Here is a 22,708-nt window from a genome sequence, read left to right on the forward strand (position 1 = left end):
AAAGGTAAGTAAAATACTTCTGTAATAACTGTTCCAGGTAAATACATGTAATAATTTCACAGAGGCCTTAGGCATTAGTAGTCATTCGTATCTAATTATGAGTGTCTCTGGGTCAGATGAGAGGATCAAAAAAAGCAAGGCACAAGCTGTAGAGAAGTCCAAAGAAAGTCAAAGGTTCCAGAGGAATTCTTTAGAGCAAGTTAGTAATACTCTTTGTTGGGGAAAAGCTTCAGGGACCTCAGGGAAGGCTCCCTGAAGGAACACAGGCTTTGTGTATGGGTGAACTCCCAAACACACAAACTAGCACTCCAGCAATGCAGGAGCAGCAAAGTAACTCTAGGCAAGTTCTACCAAGAGTCGCACAGTACCTATATGTGAAGAAGTGGTTGCAGCACGATGCCCCCGCCATGCAGCAGACCGGGTCACCGGATTCCTGGTCAGGTAGAAGAAAGGACTGACACTGGAGTGGATCTCACAGCAGCAGTTGAGTGAAGAGGCTCCAGGCAAAGGATTCCTCGTGGTTCTCTGATTTTGGCACCCTTTTCAAAGCACCAGTAAAGAACAGTTACTGCCAGTCGATTTGTCTCGCTTTCTCGGTCCTGCACTCTGGTAAGGGACTTTGAGGAGTGGGAATCTTGCCTCTGAAGGTCAGTAAGGAGTCCACCAAAGTTTCGGGAGGATTCAATCTTCGGAAGGAAATGCACTGCACAATGGCCACAGATCTCAGGAACCCAGCCAATCGGCACCCATGCACCATTCAAACTGTGGGTGGTGGCTATCCTTTCAGGACAGCCAGTCTCCCATTTGGAACTGGTTCAGGCAGGCACAGCAGAAGACAAAGAACAGCCCCCCGCTCCTCCCCCGCCGTTTACTGTCCTCACAGACAGACTGGTGCCTTGGCAGGCTTCAAAAAGGGATCCCATTGAAGGCAAAAGTCAAACCAGGACCTCTCCCACCCTACAGGGCAGATGAAGAAAGGACAAGCCATCTTGAGTTGGTGAAAAAAGAGCACTGTCACCATTTTGTGCACTACTGCGACTGTGAGTACAGCCTGGGAGTAAAGGTTGCACGAAAGTAGGTATGATAAAACCACTGCCACCAGCCATTCAGATTAGCTTGTCACTGTAACCAAAAAGTTATAGCAGCAGTGGGAAAGGGGATACAGTGTAGCCCCCTTCACCTCAACACTCTGCATAATGTGGGATGTGCTGATCCCACAATAGAAAAAGAAAGGAAGGAAGGATACTAAATATCCCCCTGCCCATGAGAACATGTGTTCCCATAAGGGAAATAACAGAAAATAAAAAGCGAAACCCAGGGGGCACCCAGCAACACTAAACAGAGAGCGCTGTGTGCTGCAAACATCAAAGATAGATGCCACAAAACGTGGAGGAAAGCATTACTCCAAGAAAAAGGTATGAAAAGAAATACAAAAGGATCCTAAAGTTAGGGTAAAGGAGTGAGTGAGTGTGGAAAAAGGTTCCCACTCACTCAGGAGAACAGAAGTGCTGGGGACTCGCATGTGAAAGGGATATGATATACAAATGAAAATCTACCTAACAGGAGGCCTCACAAAGTCGACTGAAATGAATACATCTTTTTTGTGTTCGGCCTTTTCCCACCCTTAGGGACGCCTGTGCAGATCAGTGGCGAAAAGGAATTCTGCATGATGCAACACGCCCAGCAAATCATCCATCAAAGGAATACAGAGTGCATCAGAGATACCAGCGAGGTCTAATTCTTTAAAACGTGAGGCCCTGAATGTGTTACATTGTACGAGCACTAAAGCTCCAGCGCCTAAGGGTGGGTCAGTTTACAATGTGTACTGCACGTCTGCAACCAGTTCCCCATGTGTGCAGACTGTTCACTGCAAATCATTTTTGTTTCTTTGTGAAAAAACATTGTGAGAAATCCTTTGCACCAAACAATGATTTGTGGGAAATGTTCTTTTGACAAAAGGCTTCTTTCTGGTTTTTTCTGCAAACCTTTCTTTGTTTCCAATGTCACTGATGTCTCCCTGCCTTAATTGCTACATACCCTCTCATTTCCTCATTGTTCACATGTACCCCTAAAGTGACTGAATGTAAAATGACTGTGTATCTTGCTCAATGTTGCATATGTGTTGTGCGAGTGCTGTGAGTGCCTTTTGTCTTGGCCACAATATTCAAAATCTAAATTAAGAATGCTGTCCCTCTTCTCCCTTTCTGTTGCCTTTGCTCCATGCAGTGCTTCATCCCTCCCCTCATCGTCATCACGCTTGTCACCAATAACTTTGTGGTCTTTGCCTTCATGATGGTGGTGACCGGATTCAGCGCGGGTGTCCTTTACCTCCTGCCTTGGTGAGTCGACTACTTCTCTTATGGGGCGTTGGGTCAAACAGTCCTAGACCAAAAGGCAGAGTGACCAGTTCTCCACACTGCAGTTCCATGAAGTGTATCGTGTGGGATGTGGGTGTGTTACCATGAATGGAGGTGTGGCGGGAACCTCAAGGGGTGGGGCATAGGTTGGCCAAAGAGAAATCTGGAGATGTGGTGCTTCTGAAATGCTACTAAGGTAAGAGCCCAGGATCCATATATTTCTCACATATGTGACTGGCCTTTGGCCAAAACCACTGGCCTTTCAGGGGCTAAGCATGACATTTCACCCACTGCGCCTCATCCCTTCCATCCCTCGATCCAATGCCATTTAATAGAAATGATCTGGCAGATTTTGCTCCATAGGACTGTTCCTCCTGCATTATGTATCTCTCTTATTGATCTATTCAGACAGTAGCTAAAGTAAGATATGGGTTGCACGGTGAGGTTTCCAGCTTCTTCATTATCGCAGGCAGCTGGTGAATTTATTTTGTGAAGCAGCTGGTGAATTTATTTTGTGAAGGGGCGTACATCATTTCGCCAAATTAGCCTAAGCAGACCTAGCTAACTTGAAACCACCAAGGGAGATTCAGGTGGGTTCTCCCCATGAGAACATTTCTAAGATAAATGTTTGAAATGATGCATTTTACAGCTCCAAAATTAGAACAAATTGGGTAAAAAGCCATACAGTTCGCATTCAGTTCTGTTGGGTAATACTTGACAAAAACGAGCAGATGACATGTCGCCAAAAGTGCATGAGAGCATTTTGAAGGACATTTTCATGATGTCTGTGCCACAATCAATGCCAGCCCTGCTACTATAAAGCACATTTTCTTGATGGTTGTACCCACAATATATGCTAGCATTGCCCTGTAAAACATGGCTTCATGATGCATAGGTCCACAATATATGCAAGCATTCCCACTCTTCATTATGCCTGTGCATAACATGTCAGTCTTGCCCTGGCCACATGTGTGCATATACACATCTGCGTACAGTCACGCAACCTCACCTTTTACTTATCTATGTGCTGGCCCAGTATTATCCCTCTCGTATGCCCTCTGCCTCCAGCCAAGCTCTCCTTTTGATCTGCTGTGCCGCATGTCAGGACAGTTTTTCTGAAGTCCAACTAAGGGCTGAGTAAAACCATTCAACTGCGACAGTACACGGCACTCTTAGTATAATGCTGTACCACCTGAGTATATGGTAGCAGCCAGACTTATCTTAGGAGGGAGGGAGAGCTGTAGAATCAGTACAAAGAAATTGTAGTATACATATGGTCCAAATAACCACGCAAACCCTATGGATTGTAAAAATAAAGGGCTTATTTAAATACAAGTAGACCAAGGTAAATAAGTACCATCACATTATATATAGCCACAATAATAAAAACGCAACACTATGCTTCAAAGTACACAGACAAAAGCATAGACCTTGTTCAGAACACTAATAGTATTTCTCGGTACATCAGACCTTATCATACACATTTAGTAAAGGGCACACCTATTCATCGGTAGTAAAAAGCATGTTACTTTTAGAGCACAAGGGTAGTAAACCCTGTCAATTATGCTACTCATCAAAGACATCACATAATCAACCAACCCTATTACCAGGATACGTTTCTGAATAGTGGAACACAGATTCAAGGAACAATGTATATCTATAACTAATTCACAATAAAACAGTTTTATCAGGTGAGTAAGACCTTTTGGTGTGTAATAGTCAATTACAGTGGCTTTTTGGCTCAGTGGAACACAGTCTAAGATAAGCAAGGACTCTTTACACTAATTTAGGATGCACCGGGCAGAACAAGGTCGGCAACACCTACAGAATACTTTTCAAGAATGGCACACAGCTATTCTAGGCAGGTAAAACCTAATGTTGTAATATACTATTACAGTTGCTTTTCAGGTCAGTGGAATACAGACCAAGGTAAGCAATAACTCTTTAACTTATTTTAGGATGACACACAGCCAACTCAAGGTGAGTAAAACCTGTATACTTTTTAAAGGAGCTATCAGCAACTTGAAGGTAGGTATAAACCTAAGACTGTTTTAAATAGAGCAGGGAAAGCAAAACCCAATGTTACACTTCATGAGTGACTCAGTGTTATTCTAGGTAGGTAAAACCTAAGGCAGGCATATTCTAAACAGGCTATACAGCTTGATAGGGGGAGCAAGACCCAGTCGGATACCATATGCACCCATTCTCTGAAAGAAATAGTGAAGCCAACCGCATTACCTTTGGGAAAGAGGCACAGCCAATTCATAGGTGAGTATATTAAACTTATATATACTTTTCAGAATGGCACAACACACATTCAAGATAAGTAAGAACTTTTGTAACTGTCCTCTCTCTGAGTTGCAGTTACCAACTAACTCTTTCACAAGTTAGCACTTTTAAACACTTGTTATACTTTTCAAGACAGAGGGCCTCATTACACGGATGGCGGTAAGGGTTTACCGCTACCAGTATTTTATCGGTACCGGTAAATCCTTACCGCCTTACTACGAGGTCCCTTTGTGGGTTGGGGAATTTAACGCCTGCTTTTTGCAGGCGTTAAAAACCAACCCGCAAAGGGACCCAGGGAGCTAATTACGGTACCGCAATTTGCGGTACCGTAATTAGCGCCTTCCCCATTCCCATTATGCCCTATGGGGCAAAAATGGGAATGGGGAAGGGCAATGGTGGAAGGGGGAATTACCGCCCCGCCAACCTTGGAATGGGGCGGTAATTCCCCTTTCCACCAAGGCGGTGCCGGTATTTTACCGGCATGAACCATGGCGCTAATAGTGCCATTGTTCTCCGCCATCCGTGTAATGAGGCGTAGAATCCGTTACTTATCCAGTCCTTCCCTAGTCTATTGAATGAGTTCACTCAGAGGCAGAAGAGGGACCCTAGTGGTCTAGGTGCCAGCTGTGGGTAGGGTGAGATAGGGGTATGTTGCAAGCAAATGTCAGAGTTCCTGTAGAAGACTGTTCAAACAAGTAAGTACTTTACTTTAAAGTTAGTTAGGGTCCAGGGACTTCAGTTAGAGAAGACGCCCTAGGAGGAGTCCAGTAGTGGGCCTTGGTGAACTGGATGAGAGGACTCCCAGACACCTCAAAAGCTTTACAGAAATCATACAGGCTTAAGGTAAGTTAATACCCCAGCCAACACAGAAGAAGAGTTGCAGCAGGGAGACTTCAGGATCTGCATCCAAAAACCCAGTCGATGGATTCCTTTGGCATGAAGATGGAAGACTGGACTCTTGAAGGGATTTTGCAGCAGGGATCAATGGGGAAGGTTCCAGGCAAGAGTCTCTGCATGGCTGGATGTGGTTCTGTGGTTTTGGCACCCTTTTCAGGACCCAGAATAAGACTGAATATCACTGGTCGGATTCTCGTCATTTGCAAGGTCCAGCACTCTGAGGGGACTTTTCGGACTCTATTCACATCTCTGGCGAGCCAGGAGGAGGCCACCAAAGTTCCAGGTCGATTCGGAATTCGTAAGATAGCGCACTGCACAATGACTCGAGGACCCAGGCTATTGGGTATTGCAGCCCGCAAGGTCACAGCACAACGTGGGATGGCTCAAAATGCAGGTCTTCTTGAGTCTAGTGGATCCCACCAGGCTCTGGGTCAGGGTTGTCCGTTTTTGGGATCCCCAGGTCGATTGGAAGCAAGGGTTACAGCAACCTCTGGTTACACAGCATGCTCTCCGTTCACTGGAAATCGCTACAGCCTTCGTTTCTTCATCTTCATCTTCGGTTTCAACTCCAGTGGTCGCCTTGTCAGCAGCTTCCAGGTTCAGAGTTTTTTTCAGGAATTATAGCACAACCTCTGCATTCTCTCCCTGCATTTTACAGCAAGGGGTGGTCTGGCTGTCCAATCGTGACAGCTAGCCCCCCACTGGGAGTTTTTCCCTTTCAGGCAAGGTGGAAGACAAAGGGCTGTGGAGTTTTGGACTCCTCCCTCGCTTCCTGCCTTCCTTTCCAGACACTCTGGAGCCTGGGCAGGGGATCTAAAGGATTCCCGCCGAAGACAAAACAGCCACTGAGGTCGTTCCCACGTAGACTGGCAAGGGAAGGCCTTAGAAACAGCAAGCACACAAGAAATGGTGAATAAAGGAGGAGCCCACCATTTTTGAAAAATGGTGGCCCTTCTGTGCATTACAGAGGCTGAATTAACAGCCTGCAAGTAATAAAAACTAAAAGTAATAAAGGTAAAACCACTGCCACCAGCCGTTCATGTAAAACTCACAATTGTAACAAAAATGTTACCAGGTAAGTAAGAAAGGGGATACATTGTATCCCACCAGCACTCCACATAAGGTTGGATGTGCTGGCTCGCTATATAAAATGTAAAGGGGGATGAAAATCCCTCTTTACTACTTGGGAACTGTAGTTCACCCAAGTATAGGAAAGATAAATTAACAGGGGAGCCCATAGGGGCAATCCGAGCCTAAGCCTAAAAGTTGTAGGAAACTATAACTTCAACCATACACTAAGGAGAGACATAAAAAGGTAACCCATAAAAAGAGTACAAGACTAGGTGAGAGCGGGGGGAACAAGATTACCCTTCACCTAGGGACAAGGTAAAATAGTTACCTAGTCAAAGCAAAACGTGCTGGGGTTGACACAGATCAGGAAAATGTTTCATTGATATGAACATTTTACTTAATAGCTTAAGCCCACAAAACAATAAACAGGGAGTGTTGGGGGCATAAAGTTTCAGATCCATGGTTATGCAGACACAATGCATCTGTAAACTTAACACACCCGGTCTTCCATCAGCCGAGCTCTGAGACAGCAGGACATGAGAGTACTCTTTCCCTGCAGAGACCTAGAAAGTATTCTTATTGGGCCATGACTGACCGGGAGAGCTCTATGCCTCATCTAGATTGGATGGCAGCTAAAGGTTCCTGCAGAGAGTGCGCGTCTCTCTACCTGCGATTGCTTTTGTGGGACATCTTACTCATTACGGGAGGATTGGGTGGCAGGACACCGCCCTTCTGCACGTTATGGAAAAATCAGCCCCGTTATACTCAAGAGGGTCCGGCAGAACTCCTATCTGGAACCCACCTTGTTTAACCTATGTTATGTGATGAATCCTGCAGAGTGCTCACAGAATCCCTGCCTGAAGTCTCCTCCCATGTGGCCAGGGGTCGGAAGCAGCTACCCGATCCTAACCCTGGGGGTGGTATTTGCCATGTGGATAACCTGGGAAGAGAAAGCCACCAAGGGAATAATGTGACTCCATTAAAAGAGACTCTGCATTTATCTTATTCAGAAGGAGAAGTTTTCCTAATGCCAGAATAGCTATAACGTGTTGTCAGAGTAGGGTTCCCCTTCCCAGAAGCACCCATGGTATTAGTGATGAGAACAATTATGGTCCGCATGAGAAGGATGTGTATAACAGAGAATCAATACCATCATTTCTAAGGGGTATGGTTCACCTTTGGATACAAGATCTAGAACAAGAACCAACCAGTAGTTCCTTTAAATTCATCTCTGAAAGTACCTTTTAATAAAACCTTGAAACCGAATAAAGTGAATCAGGATAAAATAACTCAGGATATTAGGGACTTCATAATACGTTGATTACTGAGACAAAGAAGAGAATTTCAGAGGAACAGAACTCTGATGTGCCATCTGAGGGCTCTGATGACCCACACCTGAGCGGGACCTTTGACTACTTAAGGCACCCTCAGGTGCAGGCCAAGAGAACTCGTCAGCTGTGTGAGCAGCAGAAGCAGAGAGAAGACAGCTTCGTTTCCAGAGTGTTGCACCCGTGAGAGTCATAAGAAGTGTGGGCCTCGAGGTACAGGGATTGTGCAGCGGGAAGCAGCATGGATGCTGACTGTCCCGCGGGAGCGAAGAGCTCTCCCTGTTCTGTGCGGTACTTCGGTGGCTGGTACGCACCAGAGTACGCAAGGAGTGAAGCGGTTTCCCTACACAAAAGGCACGACGAGCATAGGAAGTGTGACCTGAGCGATCAGGCATTTAAATCCGGATGCAGGAAGCAGCAGCTGAACCGGCAGTGGGTCGGAAGGAAGCACAGAGGAAGACCAGTGAATTTGCCTAGTTGACCCTGGGGCGCTCTGTGACAAAATTCTGTGTGGAAATAGACCCTTTGAATACCAAACTATTGAATTAAAGTACTTTTGGAATAATTATTAAAAGAAGTGGGAAACCTAAAGATTATATTAATTGTTGCCAAAGTAAAGAGAGGGCAATACTTGATCAAGAGAACCAATATTACCGATGCTAAAGGAAAGGGAAAACGATTATAACTACCATTGCCAACGTAAAGAGGAGACAATACAAAACCAGCATTGCCTAAAACAAAGAGAGGCAATAATAAATAAGAGGGAAATATGTTTTCCTAGAGAAAGAAAACTAAATTGGAGATATTTCAACAGTTAATTGGTGGAGAAAAGGAACCCAAAGATGGCAGGAAAGAAGCCATCCTTGTAATAATTATCAAGGGGGAGAGGAAATGAAACTGCATTGCACGTGGCAAACAAGTCAGAGGAACAAATATACATGTATATTATGTCATTTTGAAAAAAGCTGTAATTCTCAATGTTGTTGAAGGCCTTTATCAAGTTTGAAGTAGACCTCACCTCTGAGTACTGGTAGTAGTAGTAGTATTTGTAGTGTTAACCTGGCAGGCGAGTATACCAGGAAAAGGGACTTTTTAGTGGTTAGTCCTGGCAGGTTAGTGAACTAGGAAGAAGACATTTAATTACTGCATTGTGGTGAAAAGTGGCAAGGACAATAGACTGATCATTTGAACTGTGATAAAAACTCATCCTGACAAAATCTTATTGTGCATGAAGAAAAAGATATTGAACAATCAAAGAGTTGGAAGATAAGTTTTTTGGTTTTGTTGAAGCAGAACATTGTGAGAAACTTTGAAGTGTCAGATTGGAAGATAACTTTGTGTTGCATTTGATCCAGGTGCCCAGTGGAAAGTTTGTAAAGTGAACTTTTTGTTGCATTGAATCTAAGTGTCAAGTGAAGAGTTTATGGGGTGAAGAGAACTTTGTGTTACATTTTCAAACCGACTTCGGATATCAAAAAGAACTTTGGTAACTGGAACTTTGATCTAAGACTCCTGCTTTAATCCCGGGAAGAGGGAACTGACCCAGATTAAAAGGACCCTTCGTTATAAAACTGTGTTTGCAAATTATTATATTAAGTTTGATCAGTCATCTTATACCTGTATGTTTTGTTAAGTGTGAGGGACAGAAACCTTTTTAGAGTGTTTTACTTTAATGTTAGTTAATAGGTAGGGAAATCCTTGTTAGGTTAGGGTAAGTGAGGCATTTTTCTCACCCTTATTAGTTAAATAAAGATGTCTACTTGTAAGAAAACTCTATCTATTTGTCCACCTTGCATTTCTGACCCTTCACGGCTAACAGTCACTTTGAGTTGCAGCTTTGATGAACAGTTAATTCCTTGATAGACAATTCTTATAGTACTCTTTGCTGCTGAGGCGCTACTAATAATCCAAACTGGATAAACCCTAATAAAGTTAATTTCAGCTTTTGAATCCTTAACCATCTCGTTAGACCTGGACATTTTGCAGCATATTCTGCCATTTAGTGGTTGATCTAAAGAGTCTACTTTGATTTTTGCAATTAACTGATAAGAGCTGACCTTTACAATGACTTATCTGTAATGTGACCCCTCTGTCGTTACCAACCTTCTACAATACCCCTTTGAACAGGTGCCATCACTAGCTTGCTTATCTGCCATCAGGTGCGGTCAGAGAGAGATAGAGGGGTGGCACAGAGAGGGAGAAATGTATGATGAACCCTAAGGATATGCAAAGAGCTATAATGCATCAAAAGTTGTTGATTTGAGACAAAAGCCAGTGAATGGTTTAAAATAGGGACTGCAATCAGTAACCAGCACAGGCTGTATGAGGACGTGGCATTCAAGCCAACTGGCATTATTGTCCCTCGCCCTTCATAAGAGCTAATGGCTAAGGGATTTATTACATTCGTAGATCTCAAAAATGCATATTATTAGGGTGAATTTCATTTTTGGGGGTTCTGCAGTCACATTTCATGATGCCCCTAGTCTTTTTACATTTCCCCTATTTAGTTTTGGGCATTTCTAATTTATTTTGGTTGTCTAGGGAACTTTGGGAGCACGTTGATTTACTTGCTGGATGATTTGGCTGCCGAAAACCATTGTAGGCAATTTGGAGACCTTCTGGCCATACTGGTGTGACTGGCAGCTCTTGCCCGTGCTCTGGTTTGCATTTCAGGTGCGTGACATCCTTCCCGGGTCTTCCTCATTCTTCTGATTGTCTTCCTCATCTGCTTTGGCCAAGCCATTCATTCAGGGACCATTTTCCGTTTTACCGCCATTTACCACCATTTACTGCCACAGTCTCCCGCCTTGGTGCTGGAAGGTGCCACCGCCCTGGCAGGGTATTGGGACACCAAAAGCTCAACACATCTACTTTTCCTGATCTTTCCCGGCGGCTATTGCCATTTTCCTGTTGTAGGGGCCTTTTTTTCTGGTGTGCCATCCACATTTTTTTTTTCTGCAGGTTCCTCCATCCTCCTGAAGCTATCACTGTTGCGGATTCTGCTGCTGGATGGTGGGTTGCACTGCTGTAAAAGATTGTTTTGCTTTTGGGTCTTCAGGGTTGTTGCTGGATCAGAGTTGAACTTCCTGGGTGACATGATCCTGCAAAAGAAGATCTATATGTACCGGGCTGTTCTGTCTTCTGGGAACCCATTTTCTTGGCACAGACACCATGATTACTTTACGTCTGGGCCTTGGGTAGGTGGGTTATTGAGGATACTCACCCTCAAGTCTCCCCGTGATCCATGGTTGTCGGGTTCTGCAGGTCCCTGCCAACCGCAATTTTCCATTGCTTTACATTTGGGACTGAACCGTGCTTTGCTTCTATTCTCCTGGGTTTGCTGGGACTCAAACCCAGCATTGGATTCGTTCTTTGGGGTCTCCGCGGGTGCCCATTAGGGTTGCTGCATTCTTCTCTGTATCTTGATTTTCACAATAACCACAGTTGTCCTGTTATATCCTATGGGGCACCTTTAACAATGCTTGAACTCTACCACACTACGAAGTACTTACCTGAATTGTAACGTTTTTCTAGGCCCTGTGGAGCCATGGATTTTTATAGACTTGTCCTGATTTAGCAGGGATTTTGAAATCGATCTATTGGACTCCTGCCTCAGCATTTGCAGTGTATCAATGTGTGTGTTGATACTGTTTCTGCCTTGCAATGCAATATGCCCTTCTGGGTCTAGGGACTGTCTAACTGAAATATATCCTGGACTTTGGTAGACCTCCTGGCTTTGGATCCTAATCATGATTGCACTAATGTAAGTCAACAGCCAGCCTAACAGAAATGTGCTTAGTGCAAGCTGGCATCCAGCTGGAGTAAATACGTTGTTGGATGATGACTGGCTGCTCTATATAACCAAATATGATGTAATCTGTCTTCAGGATACATGGGTTAGCTAACCGGTCCACCTAAATGGTTTCCTAAATATTTGTATTCCTGCCATTAAGGGCAATCCGGGAAGACCCAGTGGGAGATTGACTGACTGACTGTCTGGATCAGGGCAGAGCATATTGTAAAGGCAAAGCAGATTCATTTTGGTTCAGCAAATTGTTTAGTTGTAGAAAATGTTACTAGATATAGGACGTTTGTCTGACTGCTAATGCTTATCCAAGGCCTGCTCAGGAATCTATGGAAATGTTTTCCCTGCTGTGAGGAACCTGAGGGCGTGCTCACTTCTCCCCCACCCCCCTAACATCTTCTCACGTGGCCAGAGAAATGCCATCGCTCTGGGATCCTGACCTTGGGGGTGGATATGCAAGGGAGGGTCAGCTGAGTGGAGGAGACCTGGGGAGTGTTGGGAGGATGTCCTTAGGTCAGAGATGGTATCACCCATTTCCCTTTCATAGCAAGCCCTCTATCCCTCAAGCGTTTGTAGGCCATTGTCCACCCTTTCTCTGTTCCGCCCTCAAAATATTCCCAAAGAAACACCAGTTCAATACTGGGACGAGGAAGAGACCAACTAGAAAGATACATCCTCATTTTGTTAATACATACACATATCAGCCTCAGCTGTGTACTGAGACGAGGAGGCAGACAGCAAGAGTAAGGCAGAACTACCGTCCCAATCGTGAGCGGTCTAGTCTTTTCTGGACTCATTATGGTGGCAGCAACTTCAAAAGCCGACATTCTTTTGGAAATGGAGTTAGCTGTGGAAGCAGGGCTACGGACTGCTAGGTGCAGGCAGACCTCTCTGGATTGGCGGAGTGGTAAGCGGAGCACTCCAGACCCATTCAAGGATCCAGAGTTCATGCCATGGAAAGCAAACCTGAAGGACGCTGGAAGCTGTTGGCAGACTGCAAGCGGGAGACCGGCACGACGGAGCAAAGAAGTCGTAAGAATCCCAAGCTGCAGTAGGAGCATTGCTGGGTGAGCAGAGCCAAAGAGGGCCGCTGGGAGAAAAAGCGAGGTACCGCACAGGAAGAAGAGAATTCGTGGTGGCTGAGGACCTCACAGAAGAGCCATAAGCTCCAACCAGTCAGTGTACCAAGAAGGGGAATACCGGGCTGGCAGGCGAATATGAAAAACAAATAATGAATATTAATTTACACCAAAACAAACGTTTCTTTGAATACCGAACTAAGTGAAAATTATTGCAAGTACTTTTGAATACCGAACGATGCATATTCAATTACAAGTACTTTTGAATACTGAATGAAGTGAAAGCCAAATTAAGTACTTTTTGAATAATGAACGGAATGAAAGCAAGTTTTGGGCACTCTTGAAAATTGTGCAGAGTGAAAGAAAGTTTTTGAAATCCAGATGATATAAAGAACTGCATTATATGAGAAACCAAGCATTGGTAACAGCCAAAAGAATCCAAGGATCTGTATGTCCTAGGGAAACAAGCATTGGCAAGAGCCAGGAGAATGCAAGAAAGTGTAACAAATGCATAGTGGCCAAACAAGCCACGATTCTGTTTCAGGAGAATGTGACACAGGTAAATAAAGCAAGCATCACTGTCGAGCTGAAACAGTGACATAGTATTAGAGGAGAAGCAGCGAAGAAGGGGCATTGGCTGCGTGATGTGTAATGTGTGGACTGTGTAGTTCGACAACTGCGCCTAGACTTGAGTGCACTCCTGTATGGAAGAGCCCCTGAAAGCACCTATTAAGAAGCTTGTGTTTTACAATAACTTTGTATGTATTTTGAAGTCAAGAGACTGAACTGCCTATGTGAATTAGTGAAAAGTAGAATATCATAAGAGCTGGGAAGTGTCCCAAGGAATTGTGTTGTTTTGAAAAGCTGGAAGATTTGAACTCTTGGGGGGAGGGAACCCCTGTGCCTTTTGAACTATTTTCAACTTGGGTAAGGGAAGCTGATTACAAGCTGAGAGCTGGAAAAAGCTCAGAACTTTGCTTTGAACACCATTTATTTTGTTGCTGACATCCCTGCACGTTGTTTACAGTTAGATGTGAGGGTAAGTATAGATTTTGGACACAGACAGGACTTCCCGACGCAGACTATCCTTAGTTTTCTTTTGGAAGGGAATTCCCATTTTAGTATAGGGCAAGTTAAGCCTTTCTCCATCCTGCATTTTAAAGTTAATAAAACATTCTGTACCAAACGTGAACCTGTTATGTGTCTGCCTCATGATGCCTTCACACTGCTTGTTGACATGTTGGGTGATATGCAAGGGGCAAAACCTAATAGTCGTCTCATACTTGTTGGAGATTCTAACACCCAACTCGAACCCCTGGGCGATGTGGGCAGTCTTTATTTGGATATAGATGAAGTTTGTGGGATTCCCCAAACCACTGTGCCCTCACCTAAGGGACCCAATAGGTATAAGGCAGGTCTTTTATTCTAATTCAGACTTTGGGTATTTTGGCATGCAACAGACTGTTTACTAATGACATCCCCTTCTGTTCTAGTTTGGGAACAAGTCGTATTGATGACATCTTTATGTATATGAGTTAGACACATCGGGGTATCAATGTTTATTGTGGATTCCAGGTCCAAGAGTGACCATGAGCCACTAATTCTGGTCTTGAATTGTGAAGATGCTGTTGCCCTGGAGGATGATCGTGATGTGCTTTCCCTAGAACCAAGTACTGTGCATGCCCCTTGACTTCAGATTGTTCTGAGAACAGAGGTTCCCCCATCATTTGACCGTATTCTACCGTGGCTATGTAATGTTTTTTCACAGAAAAGTGAACAGAATTTGGAATGTTATCCACAGCTGGTAAAGCTTGTAATTCCACACATGAGAAGGCAGAAGGTTCAGTTTTCAAATGTATGGTTTGAAAAGGAAAGCCATAATGCAAAAAAGCTGTACCTCTTGACAAAGAACCACCCCGCCTGCAACCAACAATTACTATCTGCGTTGAGGAAACAATATAAACATATATACAATATAAAGGGCACTGGAAGACTGGCTATGGCATGAGTTGGAGGTAGTTGCAGCAAAAAAGGACCAGAGGTACCTTTTGGCTGAAAATCAGCCAGGGTATATCTCGCCAAGAATGACCAGCCCAAAATATCATAAATGAGGATAGGTGGTTCTAAATGTTTAAAATGCTGTCAATTATATTGCTACAATACATGGGGTGATCCCTGACCATGATCCAGACGAGGAAGTCCTGGAGTTTACTGATGGCAAGGTTAGGCTAGGTAGTGTGTTCCAGAGTGGTGTTAAAGCGCCAAGACCGGATAGACTGCCAGTGGATTTATTTAAGGAGGAACTCTGTATCTGGGTGCCAAATAACACCTTTCATTAATGTATTAATTTTAATAAGCACCGGGTTTATCCCAGATCCTGGGCTTGTGCTGAAATCATATGACTTTAGGCAAGGTGACTGTGGCTGTCCTAACAACTATCAGCCAATATCACTGACTGATAGTTAATCCACAATGTTTGGCAATGACCTGCAAAACAGGTTTGCCAGAAGAGACAAACCAGATATCCAAATAACAGGCAGAGTTTAGTACCGAAGTGGGGTGCATTGATCGGTCATTTCAGTTTTATATGGTCATGCAAAAACACATGTGCTTACTAAAGCAAACTATATATGTTTGTTTTGTCGATCTGAGAGCCTCGTTCGACTCTGTACCTAGAGATTTATTATGGGGATTACTTAGCAGGTTGGGCAAACCCACTGGCATTTTATATGCCAATAGATGGCTCTATTCAAACTCCCAAGGTGCGTTTTTGGGCCAGGAGGCGAGACCACCTGCCTTTTCCAGGCAAATTTGGGAGTTAAGAGAGGGGTGCGTACTCGCCCCACTGTTGTGTTTATTAATGGTCTGGCACTGGAGATATCAAGACTTGAGTCGAATGACAAGCAAGGCTTGTTGCTCTTCACGGACGATGCAGTTTTCGTATCCAAATCCCTGATGGGTTTGCAGTGGCAAATTGATTGCAATCTTTTTGTATGCAAAGGAGGCTTCACAGCAATATTGAGAACACTAAGTATATGGCATTTAGTAATAACTAATTATATAGGGGAGGCACTATAGAGAAGGTTCCATATTATTATTATTACCTCAGGATGCACTTCTCACAGAGAGGGTTGTGGAGAGACCAAGTGATTAAAAGCAATGGGTTATTGAGAAGAGTTGTGTAGAATTTATAAAAGTACAGTAATAGGCTGTTAGAAACTGCACTTAAAGTGCACAAAATCAAGTCAACAGCATTGGCTCTATTCGGGGCATAGCTTTGGGCACACGCCAAATTGGCAAGCACGAGGACACTACAGAATACATTTTTAAAACAGCTACTGAAATTACTCAATATAACTCCAAATACTCTTTTAAGATTATACCTGGAATGGGATGGTATCGTTCAGGTCGCTTATCGGTTTTTAACTCAACTACTTTGAAATCGTTGGGGATGGAAGATATTTTTCAGAACCCACCTAATATGAGGTCCATTTCGAAACAATAACTTAAAGAGAATGTAGCTTCTAAAATATTGGCATCCAATTTGGATTCATGTTTGATTTTAAAAAGTGGTCCTCACTATATGTGTTCCATACGTTCAACCCAGAATTGGAGAATTATATCCGAGTGCTTGATCCGGAGCTGGTCAGGGTATTTACTACAAGAATGAGAGTGGCACCTTACCTCTTGATGTGGTTACAGTAAAGTGGTATGAGGGTTGTGTTAAAATGTGGCCAAAATGTAATACGTGTTTGGAGAATCCTATGCAATGTATGCTATTTTGTTTCCTGTACGACATACCCCATTGGCAATGGCTTCTTCCAGTGCTGACAGCCTGTCATATTTCAAACTGTGCATAAGCAATGACCGACTTACACTATGTGGCCGATTGTTTTAGAAGTGTGAATGTCGCTTCATTCCTAAAGACAGCCTGGGTAATTTGGACTAACTATATGAAATATTTGCAATATTAGTTAATTGCATTTTATCGAATGTTGTAATCAATGTATGGATTTGTTGTTTTATGAATTCATAGTATTTCAGGATAAACATGATGGGATTACTGTGTGTGAATGTCTTGGGGTCTACTCTTTATTCGCATCTGAAAATCTAGATGTATGGTGTCTGCCACTGGGGCTTGCATTGTAGGGTCAAGAGTGGATAAGGGCTTAACACACAGTAGAGCATAGTGTAGATATGAAAACAGTTAATAACCAGTTATGTTTCACCAGAGTACTTATTTTTCCTAATGTAGATGTTATATGTGTGCCCTGTCATAAAAGTGTTTATTTTTGTGTCTACCCGCGTGGTGTATTATTCCTTCCTCTTGGAGGTAAGCCTCACGGCTATTCTACATTTACCAATAGAGGGTTTGGTCGTTTACATTTAGATGACAAACTCTTCAATTTATTGGTTATATGGTTACACAACCCAAGGGCTATGCAAAAATCTCCCTAAGACATCTAGCCCCAGCTTTAAAATTGGGGTTGGTGGAAAATTATTTTCCATTACGGAACTAGAAGAAGCCCTTCAAATTCACCCGATACCGATCTTTCTGTACTTGCGGTTGAAAGGAGTATTATCCAGAAGAGAATGGCAGGCCACCACACAAAGAGAACTGACGCCCTTTGAGACGATTCTGGACACGTCCAGCACCTCTAAAGGCCTAAAAGCACGCATGTACAGAGCCCTGATCACCAAAGACGATGCTCCGAGTCTCCGGCTCAAAGCAAGATGGGAGAGAGATTTTGGCAGAGAATTTGACCAACAGGCTTGGAACAAAATTTGCGAGACGCCATCCAAAATATCGATCGCAGCGCAGTATAAACTACACGCCATAAAATTACTTCACAGGTGGCAGTACGACCCACATAGGCTGTCCAAAATGTTCCAAACCTCCAGCCCGAGATGCTGGTGACAATGTGGCATGGATGCCGACTACTGGCACATGTGGTGGAATTGCCCCAAAGTTTGCATTTACTGGGAAGAAGTCCTGGGATGGATTAAGCAGCTCGATGGCATAGAGAGGGAATCACCCCCCCCTCCTGATTCTTTTTGGCCTGGAAGAAGAAGACGATGAGCTGATTAGGGTAAAAGGACTAGTATCTCCTCTGCTGCTCGCGGCAAGGGCATGCCTAGTTATAAAATGGAAATCTCCACGCCTTCCGGATAAAAAAGACTGGATACAGATTGCCACAAACATTTACACAATGGAGAAAATAACAGCAATACTGCACGAAAAAGCCGCACGGCAAGAGGAAGCCTGGTGCGATTTTGTCGATGTCATGCATGCTGGACGTGGTCCTACCTCCTACGCTCGTAGAACAGCTAGACCGTTCTATTCCAAATGGCGGTTGTTCGATACGTTGCCTGGAAAACGACGTTTGCACTTTTCACGTCGCTAACTTCACGTGTATTCTGCTTCGTCACGTGAACTACGGCATTACGTATTTAAGCAGCGTGGAAACTTCACTCGCTGCTTCTGATCGAATCATTTGGCGTTGTGTAGCTGAACCTCCGATCTGCATCCTTGCAGGTTACTACAGCTACTTTTTGGGCCTTCTGTAGCGTGTTTTCCGCCACACGCTGATTCCTGGAGCTGTTTGGTTGCGTGTAATTCCACACGCGCACGTTGTCTTCAAACGCGGCTGGCCTGGGCTGCGTGAATCCTGTTCGCGTGCAAATCCACACGGGCACGCTATCTTCAAGCGCTGCTGGCCTGGACTGCGTGAATCCTGCTCGCGTGTAAATCCACACGGGCACGCTATCTTCAAGCGCTGCTGGCCTGGACTGCGTGAATCCTGCTCGCGTGTAAATCCACACGGGCACGCTATCTTCAAGCGCTGCTGGCCTGGACTGCGTGAATCCTGCTCGCGTGTAAATCCACACGCGCACGCTATCTTCAAGCACGGCTGGCCTGGACTGCGTGAATCCTGCTCGCGTGTAAATCCACACACGCACGCTATCTTCAAGCACGGCTGGCCTGGACTGCGTGAATCCTGCTTGCGTGTAAATCCACACGCGCACGCTATCTTCAAGCACGGCTGGCCTGGACTGCGTGAATCCTGCTCGCGTGTAAATCCACACGCACACGTTGTCTTCAAACGCGGCTGTCCTGGGCTGCGTGAATCCTGTTCGCGTGTAAATCCACACGCATACTTTGTCTTCAAGCGCTGTTGGCCTGGACTGCGTGAATCCTAATCGCGTGTAAATCCACACGCATACTTTGTCTTTAAGCGCTGCTGGCCTGGACTGCGTGAATCCTGCTCGCGTGTAAAATCCACACGCGCACGTTGTCTTCAAACGCGGCTGTCCTGTTCGCGTGTAAAATCCACACACGCACGTTGTCTTCAAACACGGCTGTCCTGGGCTGCGTGAATCTTGTTCGTGTGTAAATCCACACGCACACGCTATTGTCTTCGCGGCTGTACAGAACCGCGTGTACTTTGTTTATACCATAAAAAGAGCGCTATTTCCAACTCCTGCACCTGTGATATTAACAGGGGGATTGATTCATTTCTATACATTACTCTACGTGGGAAGGAAGCTTTTCAAGGATTATTGGAAGGTGACAGTGAACAGTACTTTGGACGCTATCCTGTGGTGCATCAACCCGGTATCTAGCGTGAGCCTCGTTCCGTTCGGGATAAGTCTCCCTTACTAATCTTCCCTTCCTTGTCGTTTGTTCTGCCTTGGATTTCCTCAAGAGACTCTGCTGGATTCTTCTGCCCTAGACTCAAGGTCAGTGTGTGCATTCATGTCATTTTCTATTCCATCATACACAGGTTGGGGCAGTTATTCATGATACTTTATTTTGTTCTAGGCTGACTTCTTATACCTTACCCACGCCCTTTCCAGTGATCCATCGCTCTGCCGTTTTTACCAGTCAGAGAGTTGTATCATTTGGAAGGTCTTAACTTGACTTCACAACTATCAAATCGTGTGAACAGGGATCCGGAAGACCCTACCACCTGTATCCTTTTGAGTACCGTATCCTTTTCAGTTAATACTTTGGTGCTCTCTGACAGAATCAGAAGCCACGGAGGGTACGGATCCTTTAGCTGTTTTGACTCAGTTGATCAGCGATTTGAGAAATAAAATGGTTACGGCACAGGGCATGTTACGGCACCATATGGACGTTAGGCAAGACGCCATGCACGGTAGTCCTCAGGGAGCACAGGTTCCAATGGCCACTGCATCTGGGACTATGACACCCCCACAGGAAACTATTAATGTGGTTATGCCCACTCAGTTTCCCTTGGCCCCTCCGGAACGGTTCACTGGTGATCCCAAAACCTATAGAACCTTCGTTAATCAGTGCCGACTCCATTTTCTTTGCCGTCCTACATCTTTTCCTGACCTAACCACAAAAGCAGCATTCGTGCTTTCCCATTTAGGGGGCACAGCTGCTGCTTGGGCTAACCCTTTGTTGGAAACAAATAGCCCTTTGTTGTACGACTGTGACGATCTCTTGGCTGCTATGAGTAAAGTCTTTGACATGCGTTATGCTACTCAAGCCATGGATCTGGAGTTACTTAATCTACAACAAGGCAATCAACCTCTTTTGCCTTACATTGCCCGGTTCAATCAACTAACAGCTGAAACTCAATGGCCTGACGGCAAGAAAACGGCTGTTTTCTGCAAGGGTCTTTCAGAAGAACTGAAAGATGCCTTATCTACAGTTCCGGTGGTTCCTACGGGATTCACAGAGTTGCTCGATTTGGTTCTACAAATCGATGCCCGAAGGAATGCTCGGAAGGGAGAGAAAAAGCCCTTCATGCAAGCCTGGGGGCGTTCAGAGACACCGGCAGTCCTCTCGAACAACCCCGAACCCATGCAGATTGGCGCCGTGAGAGGCCGGTTGTCCAATGCAGAACGAGAGAACCGAAGAAAGAACCATTTATGTATGTATTGCGGTTCATCCGAGCATTTATTGGCGACATTTCCTAAAAAACCCATCAAGCGTTCGGGAAACGCCAAAACTCGACAATAGCAGGAGTCCCTATGTCGAGTGTTTCATCGGACTCCAGTCCCATTCCTAAACACGCACCCGTAATAGTTGAGGTGACGTTACGTTGTGATGAACGAGAATTGGTTTCCAAGGCCATGGTTGATTCCGGAGCCACCAACAATTACATAGACATCACATATGCCAAGAACTGTTCCATACCCCTTGTAAACAAAAACAAACCTGAAACGGTTAATACCGTGGACGGATCTGTATTGACTTCTGGTATGGTAACCCAGGAGACGGTATCTGTTCAGATGACATTATCGAATAATCATTTGGAAGAAATCATCTTCGATGTCATAGCTGCTCCGCAGTACAAAATCATACTTGGTCTTGCATGGTTAACCCTTCATAATCCCGCCGTTGACTGGGTTTCGGGATTGCTCCAGTATCCTTCGATTCATTGCAATGAACATTGCTTTACCAGTCAGGAGGTGTCAAATAAGCAACACATATTGGCCTCTATGGTGGGAGCTTCAACTATCAGCGTGGTACATCAAAGCGACACTACCATACCATGCGAATACGCTGAGTATGCTGATGTCTTTGATAAAGGCCAGGCAGAACAATTGCCTCCCCATCGACAGTACGACTGTCCTATTGAATTGATTCATGGTGCCAAAATCCCTACAGGTCGTTTATATTCACTAACCCCAAAAGAAGACGTTGTGTTGAAAGAATACATTGACAAAGCTTTAGCGATGGGTTTCATACGGCCATCACAATCACCTGCTGCGTCTCCTCTATTCTTTGTTCCGAAGAAAGAGGGAGATTTAAGGCCTTGCATTGATTACAGGGCACTTAACGACATCACCATGAAAAACCAATATCCCTTACCACTGATAAACGTTCTATTGGATCAATTAGGTACTTCCAGTTACTTCACCAAATTGGACCTGCGAGGAGCATACAATTTAGTTCGCATTCGTGAAGGCGACGAATGGAAGACCGCTTTCAAGACACGGTATGGTCTTTACTAGTATTTGGTGATGCCTTTTGGTCTGTGCAACGCTCCCGCCACTTTTCAATTCTTCATGAACGATATATTCAGGGACATAATGGACCAGTTTGTGGTGATTTATCTGGATGACATTCTGATCTATTCATCTTTTTCGGAACACGTCAAAAACGTTTCTACAGTCCTATAAAGACTCAAGGAGAACCTTCTTTATGTGAAAGCCGAGAAATGCGTCTTTCATTCACAGGAAGTGGAATTCCTGGGTTATGACATTACCAATCTAGGTGCTCGAATGAGCCGTTCCAAGGTGAAGGCCATATTGAATTGGCCGATTCCGCACAATGTCAAGTCATTACAGTCTTTCTTAGGCTTTGCGAATTTTTATTGCAGATTTATTCATTCCTTCTCCAAAACAGTAGCTCCTTTGACAGCTTTAACTAGTTCTAAAGTTCCTTTCTGTTGGAACCAAAATGCCCAAGCATCATTCGAAAAGTTGAAGGAAGCATTTACCTCTGCACCCGTGCTTCAACATCCGGATCCAGATCGCCAGTTTATCGTTGAAGCGGATGCATCCAGTGTCGCTACTGGAGAGGTACTCTCACAAGTTTGCACAGAAACCAAGGAGGAGCACCCAGTGGCTTTCTTCTCTCGCAAGCTTACCCCATATGAACGAAACTACACCGTCACTGAGCGGGAACTGCTGGCTATCAAGGATGCCTTCCGAGAATGGCGTCATCATCTTCTTGGGGCCAAACATCAGGTGTTGGTGTACTCTGACCATAGAAATCTTCAGGCATTCAAATCCATGAAATGCCTTACGGCCCGACAGGCCAGATGGCATGTCTTTTTTTGCCCAATACGATTTCCAGGTCACATATCGTCCTGCCCGAGAACACGTTAAGTCGGACGCGTT

General features: G+C 44.6%; 1 protein-coding gene across 2 annotated transcripts in view; it reads left to right on the top strand.

The window, feature by feature from the left end:
* LOC138580398 (sodium-dependent lysophosphatidylcholine symporter 1-like) overlaps positions 1-22,708 on the top strand; it is a 586,401-nt gene that overhangs the window by 371,782 nt on the left and 191,911 nt on the right. For both annotated transcript variants that reach the window (XM_069650918.1, XM_069650917.1), the window contains exon 11: positions 2,227-2,339. In XM_069650918.1, coding sequence (XP_069507019.1) covers positions 2,227-2,339 — 113 coding nt within the window. The remainder of the gene's footprint in view (positions 1-2,226; positions 2,340-22,708) is intronic.

Source organism: Ambystoma mexicanum, chromosome 3p, assembly GCF_040938575.1.
Source record: "Ambystoma mexicanum isolate Mex_15411 chromosome 3p, UKY_AmexF1_1, whole genome shotgun sequence".
Lineage (NCBI taxonomy): Eukaryota > Metazoa > Chordata > Amphibia > Caudata > Ambystomatidae > Ambystoma > Ambystoma mexicanum.